The sequence below is a fragment of the Pelophylax lessonae genome (assembly GCF_965119305.1).
Source record: "Pelophylax lessonae genome assembly, chromosome: 10".
Lineage (NCBI taxonomy): Eukaryota > Metazoa > Chordata > Amphibia > Anura > Ranidae > Pelophylax > Pelophylax lessonae.
This window is the reverse complement of record NC_138777.1, coordinates 129,279,776-129,292,721: the sequence shown is the minus strand read 5'-3', so window position 1 is coordinate 129,292,721 and position 12,946 is coordinate 129,279,776. Positions and strand designations below refer to the sequence as shown.

At 44.5% G+C, this 12,946-nt stretch overlaps 1 protein-coding gene across 1 annotated transcript in view; it reads right to left on the bottom strand.

Moving 5' to 3' along the window:
* SF1 (splicing factor 1) overlaps positions 1–12,946 on the bottom strand; it is a 183,151-nt gene that overhangs the window by 152,632 nt on the left and 17,573 nt on the right. Inside the window, exon 2 of the mRNA XM_082269639.1 lies at positions 2,794–2,919. Within this exon, the coding sequence (XP_082125765.1) occupies positions 2,794–2,919 (126 nt within the window). The remainder of the gene's footprint in view (positions 1–2,793; positions 2,920–12,946) is intronic.

The window sequence follows — 12,946 nt, the reverse complement described above, 5'->3', positions numbered from 1 at the left end:
AGTTGCCGCGTGACGTCAATCCCGTGCATGCAGGCGGGAACCGCCAGTCACGGCGCAATGCTCTGAAGAAACGGCACAGGCGGCCGTTTCTTCAGAGAGCATGCACAGATGACGTTATCGGCTGCATGCAATGTAAATATAGGTAAGCCTTATTAAAGGCTTACCTATAGGTAACAGTTCTCAAGGTGAGTTTACAACCACTTTAAAGAGTTGAAGATTCAGAAGATAAAATTCTAAACTAGTTAGGCCAAGTGATTTCTTTGCAAGGGCGAAAAGGTCTATTACCTACCTTAGTATCCTAGCAAAAAACCAAGGACCCAGAGTGGTTTAAGGTCATAGGGGAGGCGCCCACGCGGCATGTCCTCGAAAGCTTTGCCAGAGTCTAATCACCTTAAAAAGGTACTTGCTTATAACTCAGGGACTAGGAATAGTGTCTGTTTTCTGTACAAGATAAACTGCCACCCACACCCTTGGTCGCTCCATCTGTCCAAATCCCAGGAAACCTTCGCAAGCCAGAAATCCCACTCAATCTTCATCTTCTGAAAAAGCATACCAAATAAGGTGTTCAGGGACTGGGGACTGCCGCAGATCATGGCCTTGTTGGCTCAATCAAACGTTACTCCGAATGGGTCTAAAAGTTTAACAGATTAAAGTGCACAAGGGCACATTACAAGTCTATTTTGCATCTTCATTACATTGGGGTCCAGGTACACCCTTCCAAGGCTGTGCTGAGGATCAGCCAAGCTAGAAAGCTACAAAAATGAGACTCGAGGCTTTGCACAAATTGAAGAAAAACAAAAAGTTGCTTGTCCCAGAATAGAGAAAATGCGTATTCTCATAGCACTACAAAAAAAAAAAAAAAAAAAAAGGCGTGTTAGGAGTGGAAGTGGTTATTTTGGGCTGTCCTTTATGCTTATTTGACAATGTCCAATCTCAGCCCAAACCTAATGTTCCTGAATACTCTAAGGCCCTGTAATGTAGGACTATGAAACTAGTCTAATATCCAGGTGAGACCCCTGTTATTTCCCCAAAGCCCCCTGACTTTACTTTTACAGAAAAATGTAAACCAACAACACAAATGCAAGAAATTGCACTACATACCTTGTGTGTCAGTTTTATAATTTTGGAGAAAGTTTTTTTTTTTTTTTTTTTTTTTTTTAGTAAAACCTGGTCGAAAAATAATTTTAAGAAATGGCCTGGCTGTCTGAGGATAAAAGTGTAGGGCAGGACCTGGCAGCGGATTGCTCCACCTAACGGACCCCAAATAATGCCTGCTTTTACCCTCATTCGCTATCTTCTTTATTAGGTCAGAACTCCCTCAATGCTGAAAGTAAAATGGTTTTAAACAACCATGCAGGAAATATGACTGTTAAAGCGGTAGTAAACTATCAATACTTTTTCCCAATGATCAGCACTGATATAACTGATAGCCCTGTCTTTTATAGTGTCCCAACCTGCACTGTTCAGTAATAATGGCCCGATTAGTAGTGATGTTACTGGCGCATGCGCATTTTGTCCCCCATTCATGGAATGCTCAGTGTGCCACCAGTTAATACATCCTGTTCCCGTGTGTCATCAGCACTTGCAGCATTGCATTACAGCAGAATTGGCAACCCATTGAGGATTTCCTAAAACACCCTATGTGACTAGTTATGTTACAGGGGGTGTGAACAATGGCATTCACAATCACAGGGAGCGAGAACATTTGAATGTGTATTCTTAATGGTTATATGGGGCAATGTTGCCATAGTAAGGATAAAACTAAAACAAGGCTTGGTTAACGTTTACTCCACATATGCAGGATTCTGGTTATGACAGTAAAAAGGGTGGAAGTGCAGCTGAGAATAGAATCAGGAGGCAACTGCAAATACGGTGCATGCTACAAAAAAAAAAAAAAAAAAAAAAAGGGGCCAATTAGCATCCCAGCGTGTTTGGAAATGTTCTACATGGTGGCCTCATGATTGCTGTGGATTGTTTCTGCATTTACTACCGCTTTAAAAGACATCTGGCATATTGTGGTGTCCACTAAAGACCTTGTATGTTTGACATGGCTGACAGTTTTCACTTTGATCCCCTTTAAAAAAAAAAAAAGCAGTGTAAATTTGCATACAAAGTGTTTTCCATGTCTGAAGGTCCCAGGGAGCTTTGGTGTCATTTACCAAAACCGAAGGTATGGGGACAGGGGATGTGTGGTAGCTGCAATTACACAACAAATCCATTTTATTTTATACATGTTCACCCTAACTACCCTGTATATACATTCAATTATCCTAAACACAAATTAGATTTTTACAGCAATCACTTGGTAGGATTAAGTAGGCAGTTCACTACGGCTGATGGTCCCAGCAGCAGTGTCAAAGTGGGGTAAGGCTAGACATGTCACAGATACAAAAATAAAATAAAAAGTTTAAGTACACTTGAAAACTTCATGCAAATACATTTAAACGGATATTACTAGCATTTGGTATATTAACCATTTAGGATCAGTTTGTTAAACTAAACTGGAATTTTACAATCTTTCTAAACACTCACAAAACATACCTAAAAATGCTATGAGCACCAACCTTGTATTTTCTGTTAACATGACAGTATTCTTAAGAAAAAAAAAAAAAGCGCATTAAACACGTTTGTATTCTAAAACAATACAAACTTTGTTCCTTAATCTTAACACCATAAAAATAACTTCTTGGATGAATTTGTCTACCACTTGTGCACTAAACAAAATCAACTAAATATAAGATCTTGTCATAACTGAAAAAAAATCTATTATTAAAATTGGTAAGATAATATTACCTATATATGCTCTCTCTTGTTCACGGCTGAGTCCTGGGGGTATAACCGTTGGCATCCCAGGAATTATTGTCTTCTGGTCTGGGGTTTCATCATTCCAGCGACTGCGTTTTCGCTTCCGTGAAAACTCTGCAGATTGTGCACATGTATTAGTCAAAAATGGGATTTCTGACTTACCGCAAAATCTATTTCTCCGAGCTCATTGACGGACACAGCTCTCCAGGATTCTGAACCATTGGGTTATATTGCCCCTACAGGACACTAGGCAGAAAAAAAACAAAACAAAAAACTTGGCTATGCATAAGGGCAGTCCTAGGTGGTATACTCCCCCTTTCTGCCATAGGTCTTCAGTTTTGTAACAAGCAGTGTCAGAAGTATCAAAACTCCATAAAGGGTTGGGTGCTGTGTCCGTCCATGAATTCAGAGAAATGGATATTACAGCAAATCAAAAATTCAATTCTCTATCGTTTGACGGACACAGCTCTCCAGGATTTTGAACCATTGGGATGGCCCCAAGCAGTGGCAAACAAGAGGGGTGGGACAAAAAAAAAAAAAAAATCAAGGCGACAATAGCCAACCAGGTAAACGGGAGCTCAAAAAAAAAAAAAAAAAAAAACACAACCGGAGCCCCACCTGAACAATACATCCCCCAAAGAGGGAACAGGTACTCTAAACAGCAGCCAGCAAAAAACTTTGCAGCCAAAAAAACATCCACAGATGGCAACACATCCTCTTGATAGAATTTAGTGAAACTGAACTGTGCACCGACGACCCAAGTGGCCGCCTTGCAAACGTGCGCCACCGACGCCGGATGACTGAAGGTCCAAGAAGCACTAAGCACCCGAGTAGAGTGCGCCCTGACAGGGAAAGGAGGAACCTAACTAACCCCTGATCGATCAGGCCTAAGTCACCGTCTGTCTGATCCACCTGGAAACAGTTGCAGAAGAAGCCGACAGCCCTTTTCATGGCCCGGCCGTGATTACAAAGCCAGATATACCCGAATCCCTCTAACCACATCCAGGGTATGCAATGCAAATCCCTTAGGATGTTTGGGCCTGGGACACAGGGAAGGCAGAACAAGGTCTTCATTCAAATGGAAATCAGACTACCTTAGGAAGAAACATTGGCCATGGGCAAAGAACAACCTTATCTTTGTGGACCACCAAGTAAGGGGTACGACAAGATAACACAAGGTGTCCTGACGGCACTGGACACAGATATGGCTGCTCACCCCAGACCGTCAGGTTAGAAATGTGCTCAACCATTTATATGGTGGTGAATAGGATCTGGTAAAGAGCCATCTTTATCAATTTGGGTGCTAATTTTCCCGAGACTCCTTGACACATCTTCCTATCCTTGTGGAATAACTTTTTCCTGGGAACTACGGTTATCTGTTATTTCTGGTGGACTTGTATATAGCACAAGGACTTTTCTTGCAATATCTGCCATATATTTGCATTTTTTCAGTGATTAGCGCTGCACCACTTTGTATTGATTGTTATTTGGAATATGTAATATTATTTCAGGTTCTAGCAGCTCTCTCTATAAGCGCAGTATTTATTTTGTTTTTAAAAATAATGTAATTTCTGGACGAAAACTACATACACTGTCTGAAAAGTCCTTTGACCAAGACACTTTCTATTCTGCGCCTTCTTATTTTCCTGTCACTCTGGACAAAAAAAAAACAAACATCAATTTGACCCCACTAAGGATTAAGAAAAATTGAACAAATGTTTTAAAATAATTTGTTATTTTTTTTTTTAAACGAAGACCTTGTTTTTGTATGGCCAGCATAAGTGACAGCAGGGGCAGGTAGCTTTTATCAAGCCACCTGCCTATGACAAGGTAGTCTGTCATATAGAACTCATTACAGTCCTGTCTGAGAAAAAAAAAACAAAAAAAATGATCCGAGTCCGATATTCACCCGATTAAACCTCTATCTCTTCTGTATGTTATTCTCATAATGGATTAGAGATTTTGCTCCCTAACCATATAGTTGGTTATTTATATTAACCACTGAATATGGCCATTTAAGAAATAAAATGCTTTTTTGTTAAACTTAACCAATTAAAATTACACATCCCACACTTTCTAAAGTGATTGTAAAGTCTTTTTTAAACAAACCTGGTATACTTACCTAGTCTGCAGTTGGTTTTGCACAGCCTGGATCCTCCTCTTCTCGGGTCCCTCATTGCTGCTCCTGACCCCCTCCTTCCTATCGAGTGCCCCCAGCTTGCTATAGGGGAACCAGAGCTGCAGCTCCCTATGTATATTCCGACACAGAGCTGCCGTTCGGCCCCGCCGTCTCCTGATTGACAGCCGCAGGAGCCATTAGCGCCGCGGCTGTGTCTCAGCCAATCAGGAGGAAGTCCCAGGCAGTCGAGGGACTCGTGGACATCGCTGGAAAGAGATGGGACACAGGTAAGTATTGGGGGGGGGGGGGCTGTTGCACACGGAAGGCTTTTTATCTTAATGCACACAGACTCCTCTGTAATGACCACCGCTCTGTAGCATGCCGGACTACTGAAAAATGAGCGCCGGACTACACAAACATGGCCGCCAGCTAAAGAAAAACAGGCTACAATAAAATGGGGAGCAGTTTCCCGAGGCTCCGAGAGAGGTCCCTGGAGCAAGGCCTGCCAGTTTGAGGGAAGGGGCGGGGACAGGGCCCCCATGGCAGGTAGTGTCCCCACCCCCCCAACTGATAGCCCAGTCCCTGTGGGTCATCTAGTCCTGCCAACCCCCAACCTGTTCCCCCACCAGTACATTACCATACACATCTCAAATCACCACTCTACCCTAGATGGATTGGGGCGTCCGCCCCAAAACCCTCCAGGAGGGACAGCAACTCACCGTACTAGGAACCAGGCAGGCACCGCTCCAGACAGAACCTCCTCGCCATCGAAATGGGGGGGGGGGGGGGAGGCAGGCCATGAGGATTGCTGTGACTCAGGCCGACACTATCGTATGCGACATCGCGAGGCGTATAACTGGCAGACCAGCCCCAAACCAGTGGGGGCCATGTCTCAGCCAACCTAGAGCGGAGCTGTGGTCTGCGCACACTCGCTGGCCAGACTGGGGTGACCACTGGATCTATATTATCCACCCTGTCGCCCAGTCTCTGTTAGTTGATTGTAGATCCTGCAGAAAAAAAAAAAAGCTATTTAAAAAAAGAAAATTGCCAGGACCAGAGATCCCAGCAAGGAACTAGGTCCTTACTCCTGACTAGGCAGAAAAAAAAAAAAATGAAGACCTATAGTAAGGCGGGGGGGGGGTTGGGTTAGAGTATACCACCTAGGACTGCCCATATGCATAGCCAAGTTCTTTTTTCTGCCTAGTGTTTTACTCCTGTAGGGGGCAAAATAACCCGATTGTTCAGAACCCTGGAGAGCTGCGTCAGTCAATGAAGAGAGAAAAGTTATTTACATTTATACAAGAAAGGCATATGAGCATTCTTATAGTAGTATTTTGGTATAGCAAGTTTTGGGGTTTATTTTGTTCCGGTATCATGAGAAGGACAGAAAAACCTTTACAATGAGGTCAAAGAAATGAAAACCTAACAAATGTTTCATTTTCACAGAAATTAGGTTTAAAAGGTAACTCCACTTTTGTTGGGAAAAAAATTGCAAATAAAGAAAAAAATATAGCGTATACAATTGAATGTTATTAAAAATTACCTTTCCTTTTCAATCTGCAGCTGTTGTAATTTTCTGAAAATGCATTGCAATATGGCTACCTGGAACTGTTCTGAACACAGAATGTGTACTGATCACACCCCAGAAAAAAAATGTCCTGCTTGTGTGATCGGCTCACCAATTTTCCCAGAAGTCTGCCTAAGATGCAAGTCAGATTTTTGGCATCCCCTGAAACAAAGATGTAATTTTTGGTTACTCCCAATAGGAACACGTCTAAAGGGATGCAGGCTCAGCAGCTTCCCTTATTAAAGCCCCGCAGCTGCCACAGCTGATAGATAATTATGAAACCCCTCCCATTGGACCCACTCAGCACAGAGGAACAATAATTTCTTCTGAACAAAAAGGTAGGAATCTGCAACAAAGGTTGTACTAATCCTTGAAATGTACATAGATCACCCAGAGGGGAATGTTTTTTTCTCAACAGTGGAGTTACGCTTTAAAGAGACCATGTCAACTTGAATATTTGGGAGAAAACTACCTCTTATTAAAAAAGGCACCTTGACAAACATACTCCTGACACCTTGTCAGCATTCTCCCCTTCCTCCCCAATTTACCAGCAGGAGGAGTTTGTACTTAGAAATTTAAAATTACATTTCTGCTGCAAGCTCAGGAGTTATCACATCACAGCAAGGTATGCAATATGTGTGATCACGTTTTTTCTGTATTAGTTCGCTGGGTTTGCCATTCATTATGTAACACAAAGGAACCATCAAGGCACCTGTGTTGCAGCACACTGCAATGCATGGTAGGTAGGAGTTTATGTGATCGACCAACACAAAGTGGTGCAAAATTGTGAAGTGGAAGGAAAATGATAAATGGTTTTCAAAATGTTTTACAATTACCTGAAAAGTGTGGCATCGATTTGTATTCAGCCTCCCTGAGTCAACACTTTGTAGAACCACCTTTTGATGGATTACAGCTGCAAGTCATTTTGGGTATGTCCTACCAGCTTTGCACATCAAGAGTGAAATTTTTGCCCATTCTTTGCAAAATAGCTCAAGCTCGGGTCAGATTGGATGGGGAGCATCTAAAAAGCACTTTACAAGTCTTGCCACAGATTCTCAATTGGATTTAGGTCTGGACTTTGGGCCATTCTAAACACATGAATATGCTTTGATCTAATAAATGTAATTGAGATTCCATTGTAGCTCTGGCTGTATGTTTAGGGTGGTTGTCCTGCTGGAGAGTGAACCTCTGCCCCAGTCTCAAGTCTTTTGCAGACTAAGGTTTTCTTCCAAGATTTCCCTGTATTTGGCTCCATCCATCTTCCCATCAACTGACCAGCTTCCCTGTCCCTGCTGAAGAAAAGCATCCCCACATGATGCTAACACCACGATACACGGTAGGGATGGTGTGTGTTCACTCCAAAAAACAATAAGGTGAAACGCCTTTCTCCTGCGCTTGGAAACCGAGCCTCCCAACCACACTCCTCCCAGGACTCACACCTGGCTTCTCAAATGGCTAAGGTCTTGCTGCCCATATCGGACTGGGGTTGTCCACCGGTACTAACAGCAAGGGAAGAGAGGAAGAGGACGGAGAGCGGTGACCCTGATCAAAACTGCGATCTGGCGGAAAACACCCCGAGGGAACCCCATAATCACTGCATGAGAAATCGCCTGAAATCAAGACCTAAGATCAGTACAATTTAAAGGCGAAGAACATTTATGAAAGGGACCGGTCTGTTATATACCGAACCCAAAATAGCCATTGGGGGAGATCTACATGACCCACCCCAAAACCTTGTACACTGCTGTATATGAAATCGCATAGGTTCTCGCTGTGCTAGAAAGGGAGCCACCCCAGCATACAAAGATTTAAAGAGATAAATATAAATGGTGACTGTTAACCTTGAAAAAGGCTCCATAGGGGCCGAAACGCGTAGGAACATAGGAGACATCTCTGATCTGGAAACCCAAGCTTTAACAGCATGGAATGAGAGATATACCCTTTAAGTCACCATTAACCACGTGTCACGAACCTTCTATCTACTACACACTATCACAAGGGTCTATAACCCTATCACTCAATGTACTCAACTGTACATGTGTTTTAAGTATTAAATACCACCTTATTATTTATCATTTACTTTGCCTGTACTTTTTCGTTATTACCTTTACCTGCCTTTAAAGTCCCACTTTTTATTGGCCTGAGGTACCAACAACTTACAAAACTCTAACCAGGGACGACGGCAAACCCGACTATACACAGGATCATAGAGATCAAAAACCCTTCCGAAGGTAGAAACGCTGGACCATGTTGCAGCCCAACAAATTTCTCTGGCTTCGCACCAGCCCTCTCAGCCTGTGATGCCGCCATAGCCATTGTGAAGTGAGCCCTAAGGCCCTCTGGAACAGTCATCCCTTACCACAAAAGCCGTACCAATAGCCAAATGAAGCCATCTTGCCATCGTACGCCTAGAGGCTTTAAGAGGAAGTAAACTTCATCTTTAAGTTTTACCTATAGGCAAGCCTGTAAGGTTGCTGAGGAGTTAACCATCCGATTTAAACTTTACCCTTTAAATGCATCACAGCACCGAGAATTTCTTCTGCCAGGACCCACAGTGACCTGCTCCTCATCCCCCACTTTGCCTGTTGACATAGGCAACCGCTGGGGAGTTATCTGAGCGGACCCACACATGTCCTCGGAGCTCCTTCTAGAAAGCGCTGAGCGCAGTGCAATTGCTTTTACCTCGATCCAATGCGAGGACCTCTTTCCGTCCGCTCCAGCCTAGGTGCACACCCCAACCTGTGCCACTTGCATCCTTTGTGATGGTCTTGGTAACCGGCACGAGCCACGCCAGACCCTGAGAAAAGTTTGCTGCTTTTCTCCACCACCAAAGGGACCTTTTCACCCGCCTCGGTACTAGAGATCGACCTTTGAAAACGTCATCTGTGACGAAACGTCGTCGGGTCACGGCGTACTGACGTCATCGGATTGCGACCGGAGAGTGCAGGCGAGCGAAGCCGTCCGGCCGGCGGCTGACAAACATTGCTCCTCATTCCTGGTCTTGCTGTAAGTTTTTTTGATTTTATTTGAGAATAAATTTTTAATGGTTTTACGCTATGGGAGCCTCTCTTTTCTTTACGTGGGTGAACACTGACAATACCTCCGCCATTTGAGGAAATCAGCACCCCAGTTTGAGAGTCGGGTCCTTGGATGCTTGATCACCATACAGGCTCAACATTACTTGTATTTGGTAAGAGGCGACCCCTATTGGTTTATCTTATTATTGGCTCCGGGTTCACACTGAATTATGATCTGCACGTTTTGCTTTAATCCTTACTCCATATGGTAAGAGGCGAATCTAGCCATAGAAGGTGGTGGTTCAACACGCAAATCTCACACTTTTTGCCTTCCTTTTAAAGTTGTCCGGTAAGAGGCAACTTCAGCTATAACACGTTTATAAATTTGGTTTATACCTCTATCACCTCTGGTAAGGGGTACCCATCATTATTTTGCATGTTTTTTTATTCACTGTCATCAGTGATCAATTTTATTGGTGGAGGTTTATTCTTTTACACAATAGAATTCATTTTTCACGAACACTGGGGTGTTTAATCAAATTAGTTTGTAAGGTTTTACGCTATTGCGCTTTTACCTTTACTTCCATGATCCTGTGACCATTGAGCTAATTGTTCACGTGGACCTGGATCTACTATCAAGGTGACAAGTTTATCCAAAGAAACCGCCTTTACCTTACCTCAATCTGGTAAGCTTATACCCTTTGGGGTTCCTGGTTCCGGATTACATCTTTACTTTATGTTTGGACTGTATGGACTTTACATCTCCATTGATCATATCATAGCGCGACTTATTTTTACAATACACTAGAGATCGACCGATTATTGGCAACACTGATATATCGAGGGCTAATATGCACTTTCCCCGATATATCGGAATCGGCCTTTGTATTTACCGATACTGCCGTGACATTGCGTATGTTGCGCACACGCCAGCTTCTGCGGCCTTCTTAGGCCGCCTCCCTCAGTCTCGTTACAGTGTGTTACCCACTGCGGCCACACTGGAGTCTGCTCTGCAGTCGGTAGGGACAGTGAGTGATCTCCTAGTTCTATCAAAGACCAGTCACAGAGAGTGCTCATGTAACACAGCCGCTGCGGCCACCCATCACCCACTGGTGCTCGGTGCCAGCCAGCCCCCCAGTCCCACACATCCACAGGCCTAACATCCAGCCACCGCCACAAGGTACCAGCCATTTTGTTTAAGCCTATATTAGCGTATTTTCAATGGAGATGGATGGAGATAGAAAAATTTAAAAAAAGTGTGGTCTGGGACTATTTCTCTTCTCCATCTCCAGGAAAATCAGCAGCACTGTGCAACACTTGCAAAAACAATGTAAGCATGGGATCAAAAATATGTCTAATCTTTGGGCCCATCTAAGAGTTCATCATTTTGAATTGTAGAATGCAGGACAGAAAAAACAAAATCAAAAGGCAACAATAACAGATATGTTTCAGAAAACAAACAGGTGGCTAAAATCTGATGGAAGATCCCAAATGCATGACTTTAGAGATAATGGTCACTGATAACCAGCCATTTACAATAGTGTCTGGCTCTGGATTTAAGCGGTTGGAATCCATACTTGAGCCAAGGTACACACTGATGAGTGACACATTTTATCAAACTGAAATGCTGCAAAAGATTCACCAAAAAGGTAATTGAGAAAGTAAAGGCTACGCTGAAACCAGAGAATGCTGGCAACTCACTCTTCATTCAAGACTGACTGCTGGTCAGGACAAACAATCACTAATGAGTCTTACATGCCACTTGACAGCGGATGGTCAAGAAGGCATTTGGTTTTGAATACAAAAGTGATGCAAGGATCCCACACTAGGGAGTACATTAGAGAAATGTTTCTAGGCATGCTAGAAGAATGGGGAAATGACCAAAGACTGATGCTTGTGCTGCGAGACACCATATAGGAGTGGCGAGCAAGAGATTCCATCCACCTATCCGTAGGGTTCCTGAACACCAGAGAATCCTCCGTGGGCATAAGAGTGGCCTTGTTCAATCTGGACACCGTGTGATCCACCTTAGGGGCCACAGCCTAGCGCGAATCCGTAGGAGAAGCAAAGGGATAACGGAGTTTAAACCGTTTTGGCACCACAAAAGGGCGCTTCAAATTGCGCAATTCTTCGTTCACCGTTTCGTGAAACTCAGCGGGACAAGGAAACACTTGTGCCGCCTTCTGGGTTCTACGGGTCCCAAAGGAAGACCGCTTACCCGGCGGGTTGGGCTCATCCTCTAAATGTAGTGTATCCTTAACAGCGATAATAAGCGCAGACATAGCGCGTTCTCTGGCCGTCCCGGGAGGGAAGAATCCCCCTCCTCATCCTCCGCCTCCCCATCCGAGTGAGAGGACTGAGACCCCTCAGGCGGCACATTGTCTATGGCAAACATACCAGATATGAATCAGAGGAGAGAGAAAGCCTAGGCCTCTTTCTAGAATCCCGTTCAGGCATCAAAAGATCCACCTTGGACGCTAAAGTCGCAAGTGCAGCAGTAATCGCAGAGGATTCAGATGTACTTGAATCATCCAAAGGGGGGGGGGGGAATTTGCTGTCCTGAGACTCCATAAAAGCTTTTATGGTGCTGGCCCTTTAAATCGCAATAGCGGCGATCCCACCACAATGTACCATAATAGGGACAATACTGAAATACCCCACAGGTAGGAATAAAAAACTGATAGCCAGGAGATATCCCCCAAAAAACAGCAATAAAAGACCCCCAGGAGTGTTACCACGCTTGCTGACGATCGCTCTGCACGAGGAAAGGAAGTGATGTCACACCGCTAGAGGCTAAACAGAACTCTGGCCAAGGAAAAATGGCTGCCCATAAAAATCAATGGGAGGCTCCGGGAAAATGGCCGCCGAACACATGTATAAATCAAACCGCCACACACAAGAAGGCGCCCGAAGGGCGCGATACACTACAATAGGAAATGGCTGCTGAAGTGCCCATAGTGAAGCTAGAGCAGCCGCCCATACCCAAAATGGCGGCCCCACTGTTTTTCACCGATGTGGGCCGCCCACACATACCTGTACCCCAGTAAAAAACACAGTAACAGTGCCACAGGGTTTAGGGACCCCCACAACCACCCACAGAGCGTCCTGGACGCGGTAGTGCCCCCGCAAGGACCAGGAGGAATGCGAGCCCCAGACACACAGACATGTTGGGAGACAGACACAGCAGACTGTATCCCCAGACAGAGGCCCCACACAGAATGTACTCACCGTTCAATGATGGCGTGGGCACCTCTCTGCGACGGGAAGCCTCCCACACCAGGTGGCGGGGGTGTCGTCAGCCAAACAGGACTCTAGCAACGCACGGAACCGCGGTTGAGGCGTCCTAGCGAGGTGGCTTTTGTCCCTGAGGACAGGGACAGATCGAGGCCAGGGCGTACACATAGCCTGCTAAACGCTCGATGGTGGGCTGGGATTCCA